This window comes from Bubalus bubalis, chromosome 17 (genome assembly GCF_019923935.1).
Source record: "Bubalus bubalis isolate 160015118507 breed Murrah chromosome 17, NDDB_SH_1, whole genome shotgun sequence".
NCBI lineage: Eukaryota > Metazoa > Chordata > Mammalia > Artiodactyla > Bovidae > Bubalus > Bubalus bubalis.
Genome location: NC_059173.1, coordinates 19,417,443 through 19,437,474, shown reverse-complemented (window position 1 = coordinate 19,437,474; position 20,032 = coordinate 19,417,443). Strand labels below are relative to the sequence as shown.

The 20,032-nt window shown below is 47.2% G+C and overlaps 1 protein-coding gene across 6 annotated transcripts in view; it reads right to left on the bottom strand.

Annotated features, from left to right (window-relative positions):
- Nucleotides 1–20,032, bottom strand: part of LOC102402957 (MLX interacting protein) — a 56,961-nt gene that overhangs the window by 12,243 nt on the left and 24,686 nt on the right. For 5 of the 6 annotated variants that reach the window (XM_025267691.3, XM_025267693.3, XM_025267692.3 and 2 more), the window contains exons 2-3: nt 1,762–1,868; nt 1,106–1,191 (exon numbers count right to left, since the gene is read on the bottom strand). In XM_025267691.3, coding sequence (XP_025123476.1) covers nt 1,106–1,191; nt 1,762–1,868 — 193 coding nt within the window. Of the gene's footprint in view, nt 1–1,105; nt 1,192–1,761; nt 1,869–7,812; nt 7,915–20,032 lie in introns of those variants that run through there. The other variant, XM_025267695.3, reaches the window with a different exon arrangement.

Sequence of the window (20,032 nt, the reverse complement as noted above, 5' to 3'; positions counted from 1 at the left end):
GTGCTCGGCAGGGGAGGAGCACAGAGATCTGGGAGCTGGAGGAATCGCCAGAGACTCGGGCTAGCTCTCAAATGCCCTGAGGCTCCACCACATTGCCAAAGGGTGAAAACAAACAGCCAGTCACAGAAGGTTCCAGCAGAAAGGGACCTCCAAGGTCCAGCTCAACCTCCCCACCATGCAGGGCGGGAGCCCCTTCCACAGTTATCTCTGAATTCTGGTGACCAGGAATCATGACAGCCTCAGAGAGACCATCTCACTTTCACATTCGTTTCTTTTGATGGCTGCAGAATATTAAAGCAAGTCCCAGACATCCTATCATAAATGTCATATAATTTCACCTAAAATACTTCACTATGTGTCTTAGACAGTGAAGAATCTCCACAGTGAATAATACAATACTATTGCCAGACCTAAAAAGTGATAAGATTCTTTACTACCTTCTGCTACCAGATCGTGTCCCTTGGCTCCAAACTGTCTTGTGTTAGGTTACTTTCCAAGTTTCCCCCTTTTCATCATAACAGTAAGACAAGCTTGGATGAAACTAAAACAATACAGAAGAGAAGAAAGTGAAAGTGGAGTCTTCTCTCCTCCTTACACTAATCCCACAAGTGAGAGTTCTGTATATCCTTTGAGACATTTCCTATGCATGTATAATCACACAGATACATGCTTCCAAAAATTAACCTGAAGATACTAAAACACTGACGGGCAACTTGCTTCTTTTCATTTACTATGTCTTCACCATCTTTCCCTCTCAGTATATAAAGATCTGGAGGTCACTCTTCAGTGGTTAAAGATGTCTGCCTTGTCCCCCACCACCTCCCCAGCTGACTTCCAGAGAAGCAACGACATTAAAGGAAAGCAGAGGGTAAGTCTTATTTGGAGGAAGCCCCAAGTCCTTGGATCAGCCTGGCCTGAGAAGGGGGAGCCTCTGCGCGGTATCAGGGGCCACGTGCCCCCACATCGCCATCGCATCTCACAGTCTAACAGCTGCCAGGACGCAAGCGCTCTGCCCCGCAGCCTTCCTCTGTGGGGATCCAGCCCTCGGCCCCGCCCTCGTGAGTCACCTCCTTCTCCAGAGTGAGGGCCCATCACTGCCAAGTACCTCGGGCCGGCGGTGCTCGTCCACTTCCACAGAGCCGTCCAGTGGAGTGACAAAGTGGCACACGGGGTTCTTGCGCTTCTCCAAATCTGGGCGGGGCAGGGTGAGACGCTGTCAATGAGGAGCCCTGCCCCACTGTCTACACCCCGCCCCTCGGGGGGATCCTGAAGTGTTCTCCTTCTCTTGGAAAATGAGATTTGGGGAAATAAAGGGTCCAGGTCAAAGGGAAAGACTCTCTCGGTGATGTGCGGGTGAGGAAGGGAGTCTGCCCGATCAAGAGGAAACACCAGCCTGAGCCTAGGGGACCCCCGGCACGCCGGTCTCCTGCAGGAATCACCAGACCCCCCAGCACCCACGCCAGCCGGACACAGACCATGGCCCAGGCCTGCATCTTCTCAGGCCCGCTGAAAACGGGGACTGTTCCTTGACCCTCCAAATGTCACTCCTCAGCTGTACACCCATCCCTTCCCCTCTGCCTTACAACACTGAGCCTCCTGCGGACACTTGGATTTGGCTCGGTTCTCCTATCTCCGCAGATTGCCCGAGAGAGACTTCTGTTTGACACACAGGGTTCCAAGACCCGGCTCCAGGCCCCAAGGTGCGCAGGCCTCTTGGTGGCAGAACCTACAGGGTCGTGGGTCCAGCCACGCAGCACTTACACTGCATGTACCAGGCCCGCCAGATGGCGTTGTTGAGCCGGATCTTGTCTCTCCATTGGAGCTTCAGGCCCTTGAAATTCTTCCACTTCGGAGACACCAACTTCCCACTGAAAGGTAAAATGAGGAGGGGGACACTCAGTGGTTTCTCTGACAATGAAATGTGCCACCCCATCATTCCAGGCCTCAAGATTCTGGATTAATCCATACAAGCCACAGGCTAGGCTCAATAGGATATAAAGTCACTTTCACTATCCCATTTTGTTGACTTTTGCATATCTTCAAATTTTTCCATAATTAAAAGCTAAAATTCTGTGGATTTTGCCTTATATGTGTATCAAATCACCATGCTGTATACCTTAAACTTAATGTTACATGTCAATTTTATTTCAACAAAGATGGGGGGAGGAAAAAAGAAATCTGCTGACCACTGAAGGACAGCCAGGCTCCTTGAACCTGGTATCGACCACCAGTCCCCAAGAGGCACTGACGATCCAGGCACAGAAATGTCCCACTGGCCCTAGAACCCGCAGGGCCCTCTCCTGCCTCCAGGCCCCTGCACTGGCAGTCCCCATTCTTCACGGAGCTCCCTCCGCCCCTGGCCAGCTGCTCATCCTTCCAAGCGATGCTCAAACACCATCTCCTCCAAGCCGGCACTGGCCTCTCCCAGGCTGCCGCCAGCCCCTTCAGGATCTCCGGGCGCTGTTCACACGTCAAAGACACACCCGCCCACTCCCTGTACGGCAACGTGTCTCCACACCTCCGGCCGCCAGGCTGCAGCTTCTCAGGGGAGGGCCTTTCTAGTATCCCCACCCTAACCGCCCAGCACCGAACTCGGCACAGCACAGGGGCTCGCGCAATAATCCTTCACTCACTGAGTTAAAGGGCTTTTGCCAACAAAGCTGGTGGCAGGCAAGGGACACTCCCTGGTGGCACAGCCTGCTCAGACGGTTTGGTCTTCCACGGGCTGTGCCAGGAGCCACCTCTGAGCCGCTGGCATAGGACTTCCCCTCTCCAGATGGCCGAGATGGGCAAGGCACTCTTTCTGGTCCATACCAAAGGGGGTTCTGTGAGTTCTACATCACTGCAGGCCACAGCCCTGCCCCCTTCTCCAAAGCCACTCAGAGGCCATGTGACAAGCAGAGATGCGCCAGCAGTCACAACAGCTGGGGTCTTCAAAGAGAGCGCCTAAGTAATAAACGCTTCCCAAACCTGAACACCTGGTTTCTTCATCAGAAGCTCTTGGCAAATCTCATGCCCCATCCTCCAACCCAGCACCGGCCAGGCTGTGGATTGTAGGAGAGAAGGCTGAGACCCCCACAGAGAAAATATCACAGCAAGTCCTCTGAGAACTGGAGGGTCAGACAGACAGCAGCAGCCTCAGCGCAAAGGGTCAGGGAAGCCAGTCACATGCCTTTCTGCCCCTGCTCCCCCAGTCCAGAGGCACTTCGACCTCAGCTGTCACCCACATTCAACAGCCAGCAGCCTGGTGTTTCTGAGTCTCTGTGGTGCAACTGCATACTAGAAGTGAACTATTATAGCCACGTAACTCCTCTGACATGCCAGTTGCCTGAGTAAAATCACAATAATACCATTGCCTCCAGAGCGTTTTAAGAAGGATTAAATGTACACACGCAGCCATATTCTTAAGACACACAGCAGAGGTAACCCCGACAGAATATTTTTTTTAAAACCCACAAAACTAACCAGCGGGCTTAAATATAAACCCACCCTCACTCCTGCTTTGTTATGTAAGACGTAGTGGCTGATGAGAGCATAAGACCGTCTTAGAGAAGTCAGATGACACCGACATCTTCTATTACTTACCGTGAAACGGGTGGGAAGATTCAGAGAGAGGTTAGACCCTGGAGGCTAGAAACCCACTCTGATAAAGTAACTTTCGGGTTCTCATCTTCTTCCCCCTAAACTGCTGGATGTCTGCCTCTTCCTACCCTAGGGATGTTCACTCCTTATGTCCAACGGCTATCACCCATCACCCCAGGCTTCTGTAATACCTCAACAGCCAACAGGCGGCGCTCAGCTGACACGAACAAGCAAGTCTGAAACCAAAACTAAAACCTAAACCGCCCAGAGAGGTGGAGAGCGTGAAAGCAGAGGCGATGGCTGATGGACACTCACCCACATACGGCAACTTGACTGCACACGCAGTGTTAGAAAAATGCGGGACACACATCTAGACGTTTCCTTATGGAAAGGGCTTCTCCCGTCTTTGATGTGATGTCACTGCTAACCCTCAATGTGGACAGGAGACATTCCCCACGCAGGCACCCACAGACAAGGGCAGGGACCCTTCCTGTGGAGGCACCCCAAGTCTAGTTTCCCATGGAATGTATAAGACAGGCTGCTCTACGGAGTTCTAACGGGCAGCTCCTTGGCAGGGATCCCTAGAGCAGGATTCCCACAAAGCACCCAAGGTCAGACTTCTGCTCCCCCCAACCCCACCCTAGCTTAACTCGGCTTCCAGACACAGTTGGCTGGGATGCTTCTTCACCTAACTCAGGGTTCTGCTATATTCCTTCTTTAAAGTGTAACCAGAAATACATTATTAAATTTCTGAGGTCTTCTCTGGTAGTCCAGCGGCTAAGACTTTGTTCTCCCAATACAGGGGGCCCAGGTTCCATCCCTGGTCAGGGAACTAGATCCCACATGCCCACAATGAAGATCAAAGATCCCACGTGCCACAGCTAATACCTCATACAAACAAATAAAATTTTAAAATGTAAAAAAGAAAAAAAAATTTCCGAGACTACGGGCTTTGCCCTCCATAAACAAAAGACCTCCTCTGGCCTTACCTCCCAACCCTGCCTTCTTAAACATCACCCCCCACACCAACACCAGGGCTTCCTGGTTAGAACAGGGACCCTGGATTCACCCCTTACTCTCCCAATCTGATTCTGGGAAGGCCAGGGTCTGGGTCTGACTCATCTGAGCACAGTGCCTGGCAGGTGGGAGGTGTGATTAAATATGGAATGACTAAGTGAAAGCTAAACTTTTCCATAAAGAAAAGTCTTCACACACCCCCTACCACGGCCATCCTTCCTAGAAGACAGGTTCCTGACACCGGGCAGGAAGTCTACAGCACAACAAACTCTCTCTCGAAACTGCTGCTGAGTGGAATGGCAAACTGAATTCTCTGGCAGTCTGGCAAGAGACTGCTTTGGAATGAAAATTAAAATGCAAGCCTTGCACAGACAGGAGCTGGCATTAAGAACGGGTAAGGATGAAACTGAGGTGGGGATTTGGGGTTCTGCTGGTTCCAGGGAAGAGGAGCTCTGAACTCCTGGTCAGAGCATTCTCTGCAAAAGAAAGCAGGCACAGGCTCCAAGCTAGGGCCCAGACAGTGGTGGAGTCCATTCATTTGGTCATGCAACCATATTTGCTTGTAAGGTATTACTTCTTCACCATTCCTCATGCTTCCTGGAATCCCACCGGCAAAATGTTCCCAGGCCTATACTACCCAGAGTAATCTACAGACTTAAAGCAATACCTATCAAAATACCCATGACATTTTTCACAGAACTAGAATAATCTTAAAAATTTTAATGGAACCATAAAAGACCCAGTTCTGCCAAAGCAAGCTTGAGGAATAAGAACAAAGCAGGAAGCATAACCCTCCCAGACTTCAGATAATACTTCAAAGCTACAGTAACCAAAACAGCATGGTACTGGTACCAAAACAGAGATATAGATCAATGGAACAGAACAGAGCCCAGAAATAAACCTATACACCCATGGGCAATTAATCTTCAACAAAGGAGGCAAGAATACACAAGGGGGAAAAGCCAGCCTCTTCAGCAAGTGGTGCTGGGAAAGTCAGTCGCATATAAATCAATAAAAATATAACACTCCCTCACACCACACACAAAAATTAATTCAAAAATGGCTTAAAGACTTAAATATAAGACATCATAAAATTCCTAAAAAAGCACATAGGTAGAACATTCTCTGACAAAAATCGTACCAATGTTTTCTGAGGTCAGTCTCCCAAGGCAATAGAAATAAAAGCAAAAATAAATAAATGGGACCTAATCAAACTTACAAGCTTCTGCACAGTAAAGGAAACCATAAACAAAACAAAAAGACAACTTAAGGACTGGGAGAAAATATCTGCAAATGTAACTGAGCAGGGCTTAACTTCCAAAATACACAAATAGCTCCTACAATTTAACAGCAACAAAAAATGAAACCAAACAACCTAATCAAAAAATGGGCAGAAGATCTAAATAGATGCTGCTCAAAACAAGACATACAGATGGCCACTAGGCACATGAAAAGATGCTTATCATCATAAATTATTAGAGAAATGTGAATCAAAACTACAATAAGGTATCACCCCATACCAGTCAGAATGCCCATCATTAAAAAGTCTGCAAATAATAAATGCTGGAGAGGATGTGGAGAAAAGGGAAACCTGCGTACATTGTTGGTGGGAATGTAAATTGGCACAGTCACTATGTAAAACAGTATGGAGGTTCCTCAAAAAACAACCTAAAAATAGAGGTCCCACACGATGTGGCAATCCCACTCCTGGGCATACACGGATAGAAAACTATCATTTGAAAAGACACATGCACGCCAGTGTTCATAGCAGCACTATTTATAATAGCCAAGACACAGAGACAACCTAGATGTCCATCAACAGATGAATGGATAAAGGAGGCGTGGTGCATACACACAGTGGAATATTATTCAGCCATTAAAATGTCATTTTCAGCAACATGGATGCAAATAGAGATCATCATACTAAGCGAAGTAAGTCAGAAAGACAAATACCATATGACATCACTTATATGTGGAATCTAAAATACAACACGAACATATCCATGAATGAAAAACAGACTCACAGAGAACAGATATGTGGTTGCCATCAGGGAAGTAGGACTGGAGGAGAGAAGGACTGGGAGTCTGGGATTAACAGACGCAAACTAGCATAGACAGGATGGATAAACAAGACCCTACTGTACAGCACAGGGAACTATATTCAATATCCTGAGATAAACCATAATGGAAAAGAATACAAAAAAGAATACATATATATATGTGTGTGTGTGTATATAACTGAGTCGCTTTGCTATACAGCAGAAATTAAATGTAACATTGTAAGTCAACTGTACTTCAATAATTTTTTATTAAAAAACAAAAACGCATTCCTAGATCTGTCTCCTCCTCAGGGAGGGTGAGTTGGTGTGCTAAAGATTGTAGAAGAAGGGACTGGAAGGGGTTGCCGGCCCTTCTTTCCTCTTGGGGACAAGTTGTCTACTGAGGGCCCATGCCCCTCCCGCTCCACGCCTAGAGAGTGAGCCTGGGGTGGGGGACGCCTCTCCTAGTTCTGGGCTGCCTGGGGCTGCTTAGAAAGACAGTCTGGGGTTCCCTGACAAATCACATCCGCAGCTTGATCAACGATACAGGGAATAATTAGGCCAACAGCTGCTGAACCTTTTTTTGTGGTGGTCATTGGAAGGACTGATGCTGAAGCTGAAACTCCAGTACTCTGGCCACCTCATGCGAAGAGCTGACTCACTGGAAAAGACCCTGATGCTGGGAGGGATTGGGGGCAGGAGGAGAATGAGACAACAGAGGATGAGATGGCTGGATGGCATCACCGACTCGATGGACATGAGTCTGAGTGAACTCTGGGAGCTGGTGATGGACAGGGAGGCCTGGCGTGCTGTGGTTCATGGGGTCGCAAAGAGTCGGACATGACTGAGCGACTGAACTGAACTGACGATATATGCAGCACAAAAGTTCCCACTTTGACCATTTAAAATGCACAGTGCACTGGCATGAAGTCTGTCCCTAATGCCATGCGACCATCACTGCCAGCTTCAGTGCTGTTTCCATCACCCCAAAAGGAAGCCCTGTACCCAGCAGCAGTCATTCCCTGTTACTTCCTCCCCTGGCCTCTGGCAACTATGATCTACTTTCTGTTTCTGTGGATTTGTTTCTTCCGGACATTTCACATAAACCGAATGATAAAATACGCGGCCTTGTGACTCTGGCTCTTTGACCTTGCGCAACAGTCTCGAGGCTCACCCACACTGCAGCATGTGTCAGTGCTTCCCCCCTTCTCATGGCTGAATCATGGGCCACTGGATGGAGAGACCACAGTTTGTTTACTCCTTCATCTGCTGACGGACGTTTGGGTTGTTTCATGTTCTGGCCATTGTGAACAGTGCTGCTGTGAACTGACTCCACTTTGATTTCGCAGTCAGCTCAGAACTCTGGTAAGCGAGCGATGGCTACACGGGCACCAGGGACGGGACGTGATGAGGGGCGAAAACAGCTGTGACCTGCGTTGGAGGGCAAGTGGGCAACCGTGCATCAACATTTCAAATGCGCATCCCCCCAGCTCCCAATCCCATGGTTAGGAGTAGACTCTACTCCAGACCCATCTGCACACGGACACAAAGACATAAATAGAAGACGTTAAACTACAGCCCTGTGGCTGGGAGGAAAAGGCTGGGAACAACAAACATTTACATGTGCTGACGGCTCAGACAGTAAAAAATCTGCCTGCAACGCAGGAGCCCCAGGTTTGATCCTTGGGTCGGGAAGATCCCCTGGAGGAGGAAATGGCAACCCACTCCAATCTTCTTAACTGGAGAATTCCATGGATAGAGGAGCCTGGCGGGTTACAGACCATGGGGTTGCAGAGTCAGACACGACTGAGTGACTAACACTAAGTACCTAACAAACAGCAAGATCTGCAAGATGTATTAAGTGGGAAAGAAAAAGAAAAGGTGCAAGATACACAGCATGGCCACCATTTGTATTTTCAAAAGAGACGTGCACACAGACACACAGGAAAGGAGGGAAGAAAATGTCCAGTCAATCTCAGGGAAGACACACAAGAAAACAGGTAACAGGAAACAGTGATTTCCTTTGGAGAGCTGAATCAAGAATTAAGGAGCCTCAGTCGGCGAGTTAAGTCTTCACTGTTTACCGTTGTTTTCTACTGCTCAAATATAACATAGGAATGTATTTTATATATATATATATATATATATATTTTTTTTTTTTTTTTCCCCTTCAAAATAAACAAGGGAACAAGACCAGGTACAGTCCAAAGCCTTACAGGGCTTCCAGTTAGTTACGGAAGGCAATTCATCGCATGAGCAGATATGAAACTTGTGCACAAGTCGGTTTTGTGCCCTAGATCCAAATACGAGGATAATGGTGAATAAGTGGTTTCTTACATGAGCGAATGAGTGAATAATGCTAGACTGGTCTCTCTTCCAGGACTCCGACTCTTTTTCTTCAAAAGAGCGGTCTCCATTGGCTTTTCCTGGGATCTGGGCCTGGTTCCACGGGCTGCTAGGAGCCAAAACTAACAGGCTCCAGACGGACAAAGGTTCATTGAGGAGCCGAGGCGTGGGGAGCGGCCCCGCGTGAGGCACGGCAGGCGGAGGGCGCCGTGGATTCCTGGAGCCATGGGCCCTCCGCCCTGGGCCACCTGCCCAAGCAGAGCTGCCGCCCAGGGAGCGCCTGCGAGGTTTCCAGGGCCTGCTCCCACGCCCAGGCGTGGGTCCTATCTCCTGCACCCCAAACTCATCCCCCTCCTGGGGCACTTGGCATCTTTTTTTTTTAAGACTCAAAGAAATTCCTACTGGCGAAGCAGGCCCAGAGGGCGGAGGCAGCAAGGCAGGCATATGGGCTTCTGAGTGCTTCATTCCAGGTCTGTCCTACTGACAAGGTGAATGGGTGTGTGTGTGTCTTTACTGTGGTGTGTGGTGAGCAGGTGTGTCTCGGGGGGCATGTGTGTGGTGTATGCATGAGTGTGTGGTGTACGCATGAGTGTGTGGTGTACGCATGAGTGTGCGGTAAGTGGGTATGGGTGTGGTGTGCGTGGTATGTATGGTGTGTGTGAGTGTGTAAGTGTACCTGCGTGTGCGGGTGTGCCACTGTGTCTAGGTGTTGTGTCTGCTCACGTGTATGAGCACATTTGTGAGGACTGTAGTTGTCTGTTTTGTGTACTTAGCCGGGAGTGATCATTTCCGTGACAATCAAAACCCAGAGCACCCTGATGGAGCTGAAACGGGTAGAATCAGGCTGGCCGCAGCAGTGACTCCCCTGGCCCTGAACGTGAAGGACAGTGGCTCATGTTCTTGCCTGAGCGCTCCCTGTGTCCAGGCCGCCCACCTGGGCACAGACGCCACCATGCTTACACCATTGCCAAGCAAATGAGCAAAGAATGGTTTCCCTTTCTGGACTGCTGGCATGAGCTGTCAGAGTCCCGCCTTTGGTAAATGGATGAAGATGTCCCCTCCTCTTTAGGGGAGCCTGGGACCACAGGTGGCGCGGAGTAAGTGATGCCCAAGTTTGGGGCATGTTGCTGAACCCTGAACTTCAGTCTTAGGTGCGTTTCTGGGTGTTAAAGCCTGGTGTTTCCTGTCCGCCTCGAGCCACAATTGGCCTTTTAGGCGGGAGCAGTGATGCTAGGCAGGGCACTAGTTAAAACCATAACCATATGTCTATTTGCCAGGGGTGTAAACTTGAACCCAGAACCCAGGGTGTTCCCGACTCCTCTGGACTGAGGATGGGACTGGACTTAACAACAGGAAAAAGTGGTGCCTGACTTCAACTGTATAACCTGTTAGTAAAACACTTTTAAAAATCTGTATACTAGCTATGCGTCTCTTTGATGAGCTATCTGTGCCTTTTGTCTTTAAAAAAACTTATTATTTTGAAATAATTACATAGACTCACAGAAGGTTAAAAAAAAAAAAAAGCTATAAAGCATCCTATGTACTCTTCGCCCACCTTCCCCAGTGGTGGTATCTTCTGCAGCTGGAGCACGACCTCAGGAAGCCAGCTTTAGGACACTCTTGTTACCTAGATGACAAATCTTAACTCACTTTTCAACAGGTGTTGAAATGTTGGTTGTTTTTTTCTTGCTATTTTATATCGGTAATACTGTAATATTAATGACATTAACACTCTGTGATACTTCTCTGCTAATGTTTCCCCTAGGTTTGGGTCTTTACTTCTTTTTATAGCACGTCTATGAATAAGTGGCGCAGCTGTAAAGAATCCGCCTGCCAATGCAGGAGACACAGGGTCAGTCCCTGGGTTGGGAAGATCCCGTGGAGAAGGAAACGGCCACCTACTCCAGTACTCTTGCCTGGGAAATCCCATGGACAGGGGAGCCTGACAGGCTACGGTCCATGGGGTCGCGAAGAGTGGGACACAACGCACGTGCATGCCTGTCCACCCCCACCTTACCCAGAGACTTACTTTTCATTTTAACCTCTTTTTAAGCTTTTTTAGTCTTATTTAACTTTTAAATAAATTATATACTCATACTGAAAGAAAATTCAAACAACACCGAACAGTACCAAGAATGAAAGCAAAGTCAACTGCAATTCCACCACCTAGTAATCACCCTTGATTAAATTTTGGTGATAACACTGTGTACTGAGAAATAACCTTATCCAAAGAGAAGTCTAGCCCTTGCCCTCACCTCGTGGGGGTTGGAGGTGACCTCCAGGCCGCTGGAATGTCCTGCCTAACAGTTGTATCCGAGTTTGCCTGGGGCTCAGGACAATCTCACTTTGTGATGAGGATGGGGACCGTGGAGCAGGGAGCAGGGCGTGCGGTTCCAATCTCCAGAGGAAGTGATGACTAAGAAGTATCGGCAGTCTATGGGAGGGGCTGGAGACTAGAGGTCAGTCACACAGGCAGTGACCCAGCCCAGAAGAAACTCTGAAGACCAAAGACTCAGGTGTGCGTCCCGGGTGGGCAGTGTCACACACTGTGGTGGGAGGGAGGTCACGCGGTCCAGTGGCAGAGGGTGGACAGAAGCACCACACCTGGACCCTCTCAGTCCCGGCCCTGCGCATGGCTTCCCTTGGCTGATTTAATCTTGTCCCTGTGATAAACTGTAACCATGAGTCTAGCAGCGCTCAGTGAGTCCTGCGTGTCTTTCTAGCAATTACAGGACCCGAGGATGGTTTTGGGAACTTGCAGTTGGTGTCAGAAGTAGGGGAAGTCTTGTGGACTGTTCTCTCTCACTTTGCAGTTGGTCTGAAGTCCCTGTAATGTATATTTATTTGATTATGTATATGTATGCATACATTCAGATTAAAACCTATGAAAAAATATTTAAATAGATGGGATTATCTTGTTTTATAGTCTACTTTTCACTTACAGGTCATGAACATCTTATTGTAGTTGGGTATAGATTTATTGGTTACAGAATATTCCATTGTGTACATTTAAAACAATCTACCTAACCACTTTTCCATAAATAGGCATTCGTTTATATTAATGGACATACATTGCTTCTGTTTTTCACTATTAGTGCTTAGATGACCATATTGCTACTTATATTTCTGTGCAATGGCATGACTGTTTCTGTGAGATAAATTTCTAGAAATTGGAAACCTGAATCAGAGGGTATGTGTACATTTATAACTTTGTTTTAGTCAAAGACTTTCAAGGGTTATACTAATTTACACTCTTAATAGCAGTGAACACTGCCTACTTCCCAAACCCTTGTCATATTAGTCATCATTGATGTCTGCTAATCTTACAAACAAAAAAATTCAGACCACTCATTTTTTAGTTCCGACTTATTAGTATCTTTTCATGTTTATTGGTCTTTGGGTTTTTCGTGTTAACTGTCTGCACGTCTTCTGTTCCTTTCCTGTTGTGTGAGAGCTCTGAATTTGGCAGGAATGTCTGCAGCACACATGGCAGAGTTAGTATGTCCGTCTTGACTATTTTCACGGTGCTTTGTTTTGCTTTTTCACTCTACTTAACTTTTTCATACATGATGAGCTTTGGGTTGTTATTGTTTTCAGTTGAAATTGTTCATTAACACAATCAATAATGTAAAGTCCTGTCTTTTATGTTTCCATCTTTTGTGTCATAATTAAAAGGGCTTTTCTATCCCAAGACGGTGAAAACATGTATCTATGTCTTCTCTCACAGCTTCACATTTTGTATCAGTTATTTCCTCCATCTGGAAGTTGTGTTGGCGTCATGAAGATACTGGGATCCTGCTTCAGTCCATGGTTCCTACCTGTTCACTCAATTATCCACCTTTCCCCTTGGAGTAAAATACTGTCGTCTTCATACACCACATTCTCACATATAACACCTGGGACCACTTCTGAGCACCCCAGTTCTTTTGCTGTTTTGTGCCTATGTTTTAAACGGTTTCCATTTTTATATTTAACTCATTTCGCTCTTTACACAGCTCACCAAAATAAACTCTGACTGGTTATCTGATTATCCCATCTTCCCTCACTAGTTGATGACACTTTCATTCAGTTCAGTTCAGTTCAGTCGCTCAGTCATGTCCGGCTCTTTGCGACCCCATGAATCGCAGCACGCCAGGCCTCTCTGTCCATCATCAACTCCCGGAGTTCACCCAGATTCACGTCCATCAAGTCAGTGATGCCATCCAGCCATCTCATCCTCTGTCGTCCCCTTCTCCTCCTGCCCCCAATCCCTCCCAGTATCAGAGTCTTTTCCAATGAGTCAACTCTTTGCATGAGGTGGCCAAAGTACTGGAATTTCAGCTTTAGCATCATTCCTTCCAAAGAAATCCCAGGGCTGATCTCCTTCAGAATGGACTGGTTGGATCTCCTTGCAGTCCAAGGGACTCTCAAGAGTCTTCTCCAACACCACAGTTCAAAAGCATCAATTCTTTGGCGCTCAGCCTTCTTCACAGTCCAACTCTCACATCCATACATGACCACAGGAAAAACCATAGCCTTGACTAGACGAATCTTTGTTGGCAAAGTAATGTCTCTGCTTTTGAATATGCTATCTAGGTTGGTCATAATATACACTAAGGTCTCTTCTGGGGGGGCCTCCTATCACTGATTCATGTCCACCTGTCTTAGTACTACAGTGATTTAATAATTGGAAGTTTGTGATACATGTTACTAAGTAGAGTTAGTCCCCACCATTCTTTTTTTTTGAATCCTTGCCTATTTATTCCTCCATGTTCCAACTTTATAGTTGTGGTGTCAAATCTCAAAAGAAAACTATTCTGGCATTTTGATTGGAGTTGCCCTTAACAAATACACCACTGTGGACAGCACTAACCATTTCGGCTGGGTCACTTCCACCTTAGAATGGAGTCTGTTTCTCTACTTATTCAAACAACTTAACCTATTTAAAAAGAGAAATCTGAAGCTGCCCTCTTTAATTTTCTTCACACATGTCCCTTTCATTTCTAACCATAACACAACGTCAAAAGGAAGTTTAGAAGGTGAAGCCAGCAAAACAAAACAAAGTCGCATGGTTACACACCCAAACACAAGCGCTATTCCCATTTTATTGTCTCAGGCACAGCCCCACCTCGCTGATACGGTAACTGCCGCCCGCACCCTGATCAAAGTGGCCAACTCACAGGTACAAGTAAGGGGTTTCGATTATATTCAGTACCAGGAATAACTAACCACCCTCAAAGAATACGGCATTTCCCTAGCACTTTCATTCGCCTATGGGAAAAGTTAATTAGCAGGTTCAAGTATTCACCAAGGTTAAGATTTTTGGGTAAAGAATGGAAAAACCACCGCACTGCAGACACCTGGCATAGAGAGGACGTAAATCAGCAGAGGTCTCCAGCCAGAGTGCACACCTGGAGACAAGGAACTGGCTGGCAGAGATGGAATGGGAATAGGTCATACTTGCAAATGTTTCTGAGTTCCTATGAAGGCTGGCAAGAAACGAATTTGTTATTATCACCATCATTAGCCATCTTTGAGGTACCGCCAGCTACGTAACCTACTTAACAGGCACAGAAATCTGAAGCTGTCTGATGCATTTCAAAGGATAAGGTGACACGCTTCAGGTAGCCAAGACCTATAAATAGGCTTTAAAAAGCATTGGCTACGTTTTTTTGGGGGGGGAATTTGTTAGCGTTTATTTCTGCTAAAGCTCCTAATAAAGTGTGCAAATATGTGCTACATTTTTATTAGGTCCTGTGTTTGTTACGTTTTTAAAAGTCAACGTTGACTATTAAGAAGAAAAAAGATGGACTCTGTTCTCTACTGCATTCAAAACTCCAAACCTCTGGCAATGTGACTAGGGTCACAGTGACACTACAGTAAGTTAACTAAAGTTGCTCTGGGTACATCTATCAAGTTCTAACCTTTCTGGGGCCCGAAGCTGGAGCCAGCAGTTAATTCTATGTTGCACCTATCACAGCATAACGCCCTGCGTAAAATGGTGCTTAACACCAGCAACGGGCTGATGGCAAGAGACGGAATCTCTTCGGGTTACATATGGGCTATATATACAGCACTTCTCCTGTGGGCAGATTAATCCAGCTGAAACATCACTTTCTTCAGGACACAATCCTGATCCACTCACCCAGATCTGTTATTTAGGGCGGTTCTAGGTGCAAGGACAGGGGAGCAGACAGAACCAAGTCCCTAGCCTCGTGGAGCTGACAGACAGGCGGAAGACCACATGTGTGCTGTGCAGGGGTCCCTCAGTGGTGCACGGCAAAGGCTAGGGGAGGTGGCATGGGGAGGCAGGGTTGACACAGGGCCCCCGACAAGGTCCCCAGGCTTCCTCTCCGGGCTCCGCCCCGCCTGCCTCCCCACCCAGGAGGCCAGAACAACCTGAACCAGGACAATACGTGTCTGTTCACATTTCTCCCCCAGTGAGACTCCTTCAGGGGTTGCCCTGCTTGCTAGAGAGAATCCCTACATATTCACCCAGGTCCAGTTCCCCACAGCTACACACCTGGGTTAAACAAGAACCTTATTCACCTTCCTTGTCTCCCTCCTGGAGTAAACGACTTCTCAGTGTAAATGACTTTGTTGGCTACCCCTGTACCGACCATAACCTGTGTGTGTGTGTGTGTGTGTGTGGACTGACGGTGTGCATTCACAACCAATTGCATTTTCCACGAGGCAGGGAGTGACTCGTCTGTTTTGCTCACTAGTACTTCCCCCACCAGAGGGAAAATGGTCTTCCCACCTCCCAGTTCAGATCAGTTCAGCCACTCAGTCAAGTCCGACTCTTTGCAACCCCATGGACTGCAGCACGCCAGACCTCCCTGTCCATCACCAACTCCTGGAGTCTACCCAAACTCATGTCCATTGAGTCGGTGATGCCATCCAACCATCTCATCCTCTGTCATCCCCTTCTCCTCCCGTCTTCAATCTTTCCCAGCATCAGGGTCTTTTTCAATGAGTCAGCTCTTTGTATCAGGTGGACAAAGTATTGGAGTTTCAGCTTCAGCATCAGTCCTTACAATGAATATTCAGGACTGATCTCCTTTAGGAAGGACTGGTTGGATCTCCTCGAAGTCCAAGGGACTCTCAAGAATCTTCTCCAACACCACAGTTCAAAAGCATCAATTCTTTGGCGCTCAGCTTTCTTTATAGTCCAAATCTCACATCCATACATGACTACTGGAAAGACCATAGCTTTGACCAGACGGACCTTTGTTGGCAAAGTAACGTCTCTGCTTTTTAATATGCTGTCTAGGTTGGTCATAACTTTTCTTCCAAGGAGCAGGCATCTTTTAATTTCATGGCTGCAGTCAGTATCTGCAGTGATTTTGGAGCCCAAGAAAATAAAGTCTGTCACTGTTTCCATTGTTTCCCCATCTATTTGCCACGAAGAGACTGGACCAGATGCCATGATCTTAGTTTTCTGAATGTTGAGTTTTAAGCCAGCTTTTTCACCCTCCTCTTTCACTTTCATCAAGAGGCTCTTTAGTTCCTCTTCGCTTTCTGCCATAAAGGTGGTGTCATCTGCATAATCTGAGGTTATCGATATTTCTCCTGGCAATCTTGATTCCAGCTTGTGCTTCATCCAGCCTGGCATTTCGCATGATGTACTCTGCATATAAGTTAAATAAGCAGGGTGACAACATACAGCCTTGAGGTACTCCTTTCCCGATTTGGAACCAGTCCATTGTCATGTTCAGTTCTAACTGTTGCTTCTTGACCTTGATACAGACTTCTCAGGAGGCAGGTCAGGTGGTCTGGTATTCCCATCTCTTTCAGAATTTTCCAGTTTTTTGTGATCCACACAGTCAAAGGCTTTAGCGTCGTCAATGAAGCAGAAGTTTTTCTGGAACTCTTGTTTTTTCTATGATCCAACAGATGTTGGTAATTTGATCTCTGGTTCCTCTGCTTTTCCTGAACTCAGCCTGAACATCTGAAAGTTCTTGGTTCACATACTGTTGAAGCCTAGCTTGGAAAATTTTGAGCATTACTTTGCTAGCATGTGAGATAAGTGCAATTGTGTGGTAGTCTGAACATTCTCTGGCATTGCCTTTCTTTGGGATTGCAATGAAAACTGACATTTTCCAGTCCTGTGGCCACTGCTGAGTTTTCCAAATTTGTTGGCATATTGAGTGTAGCACTTTAAAACCATCGTCTTTTAGGATTTGAAATAGCTCAATTGGAATTCCATCACCTCCACTAGCTTTGTTCACAGTGATGCTTCCTAAGGCCACTTGACTTCACATTCCAGGATATCTGGCTCTAAGTGAATGATCACATCATCATGGTTATCAGGGTCATCAAGATCTTTTTTGTAAAGTTCTGTGTATTCTTGCCACCTCTTCTTAGTATCTTCTGTTTCTGTTAGGTCCATACCATTTCTGTCCTTTATTGTGCCCATCTTTGCATGAAATGTTGGTATCTCTGATTTTCTCTAATTTTCCCCCACCTCCCGCCGGCCTCATTCCTGCCTTCGCCCAACCCACACCTCCCCACCCTTCCAGCAGCCCTCCCCCTCTCAATACCTGCTCCCTCCCACACTGAAGTCCTCCTTGGCCTCAAGTCCAGGCTCTCACAAGATGTGTTACTGTCCCTTTGTTCTCGTTTTATGTCCCCCTGTCCCCATTCCACCTCCCATCTCCTCCCCTCACCATTTAAAATCAGGCCACAGGGCTTTGTGAATTAACTGACTGCTACTTTTTCCAGGATTGCTTCACTTTGGAGAAGACGCCTAGATGAAAGAGAAGGGTTTATTGCAAACTGGAGAAGATGAAACCAGGAGGCTCGCTCCAGCCCCCTGGTCCCAGTTCTGGATGCTAAACAGCAAAGGGACACCATCTCTGCCCCACAAGTCATTCCTTTACCCCGGCCTCAGTTTCCCTTTTCTCGATGGGAGAGAACTGAACTAGCTTCTCCCAACGTCCTTTCCAGTTCATAGGGTCTGAACTGTACCCCTCCTCAGAGGCTGGCCCTAAGAATACAACTGAGAGGCACCCACAGTAGGAGGCGATGGGGTAACACCAGCTACCATTAAGCAAAAGAGGGATGAGCAAGGTCTAGAGCACCCCCACCACAACCCCAGACCTTTAACCTCTTGTCGAGGAGAGGGACTATAAAAGGCAAGAAAACTGAAAGTGTTGGTCGCTCAGTTGTGTCCGACTTTGTCCCATGGACTGCAATCTGCCAGGCTCCTCTGTCCACGGGATTTCCCAGGCAAGAAAACTGGAGTGGGTAGCCATTCCCTTCTCCAGGAGATCTTCCCAACCCAGGGATTGAACCCGGGCCTCCTGCACTGTGGGCAGACTCTTTACTGTCTGAGCCACAGGGGATGGCCCCTTTAAAAAGCATCCAAACAGATGAAGAACTCTGCACAGCCCTCTTCCCATAAAAGATATTTCAAAATAAAATCTGTTTTACTTTTGCCTATACAGAGACTGTCCCTTTCATCTGCTGCTGAGAATCGGTTGTCACCCTACGTCTCTCCCTCTTTTCATCCTCCTCCCAGGCATGCTTTTTAATCAACTCATTAACCTTCTAAGTGTCAGAGGCTTTGGGGATGAGCAGGAGAGGTGGAGACTAACACCCGAAATCGAAGGCAAGCTGGATAATCTCTGCTTGGTCTCTGCTTCAGAAACGCCATCCGTCTCCGCCCTGGCCAGCTGAGACGACACTGACATCTGCTGACACTGTCTCCCGACATATTTTCTCGCCTTCAAAATACCTACATTTTCCCTTTCTGATATACTCATTTGCACCATGCCCTCTCGGTCAGAAGCAACAATTTGTTACTCATAAAACCAAACTTAAAAACTGGGATGAAAGATGAAAAGAGGTTTTGATTTATTACCATACCCCAATTTTAACCTCTGATCTTTATGTGTTATAAACCCAGCTGCAGAGCTACTTGCCATCTTAACTGCTGTTGCAAATGCTTAAAAAGAAAAGTGTTTTTTTTATGGCTCCCTGAGAGGGTAAACACACCTTTAGCTACTACAGTGCTATAAAAATCAAGGTCAGGGTGACTTATCTCTTTCATTTCCCCCTGCTTCAAGGCCTCCTGGGAGAGCAGATGAAAATAAAATGGGAATATCTAAGGCACAAATAATCCAACAAACAGCAGGGCCGGGGGTAAAGTCCACCCAGAAACTGATGAACATTTTCTTTTCTCAAAATTGAAGTCCCTGCTATGCTGAGGACTATGCTCCACAATCACACACAAAAGCAACAAATGGGCCGGGCAGGAGTTTGTGGGGCAATGACAGACTGAACCAAACGGCAAGATTTTGTGCTATTTATCCTACAGATCTTTGGGAACCAGTGTGCATTTGCAGGGACGAGGAGTTGGGGAAGGGGTAGTTGTGAACAAGACCTGAAGCCAGCCATTTACAGGGATTTAAAAAAAAATAATAATTTTATTTATTTTTGGCTGGGCTGGGTCTTCATTGTTGCACACAGGGTGGGCTTTCTCCAGCTGCCGCGAGCGGGGGCTACTCTTCAATGCAGTGGCTTCTGCTGCAGAGTGCAGGCTCTAGCCATGCAGGCTTCAGTAGTCGCGGCATCTGAGTTCAGTAGTTATGGCACACGGGCTTAGTTGCTCTGAGGCATGTGGGATCTTCTTGTACCAGGGATCGAACCCGTGTCCCCTGCATTGGCAGGCAGCTGCTTCACTACTGAGCTGCCAAGAAAGCCCTACAGGGACTTTTTAACTGTTAAGTTTCAGAGTCTTTCTATTATTGCAAGGGCTGGCTACACTTCCTTGGCATAAGAAAGAAGGATAACATCTGATTCCTCTCATGTCGAAATTCCAGGTTTTACTGAGGAAATCTGATCCTGTCCACTGTGCTGTCCTGATGACAGAAAAATCCATCAACCCAATCTCAGGCCGGGCTACCTTCATGGGTGGAAACACCACGTGCCTCACAGTTAGGGCTGACTCTGAAGTACAGCAGAAGCTTTTACTCAGAAGGACGCTTTCCTAACCACCTGCGACTCTCCCATCCGTGTCCCCGCCTGCTGGCCATGCGGCCTCAGGCAGACAGCTGGCCTTCCAT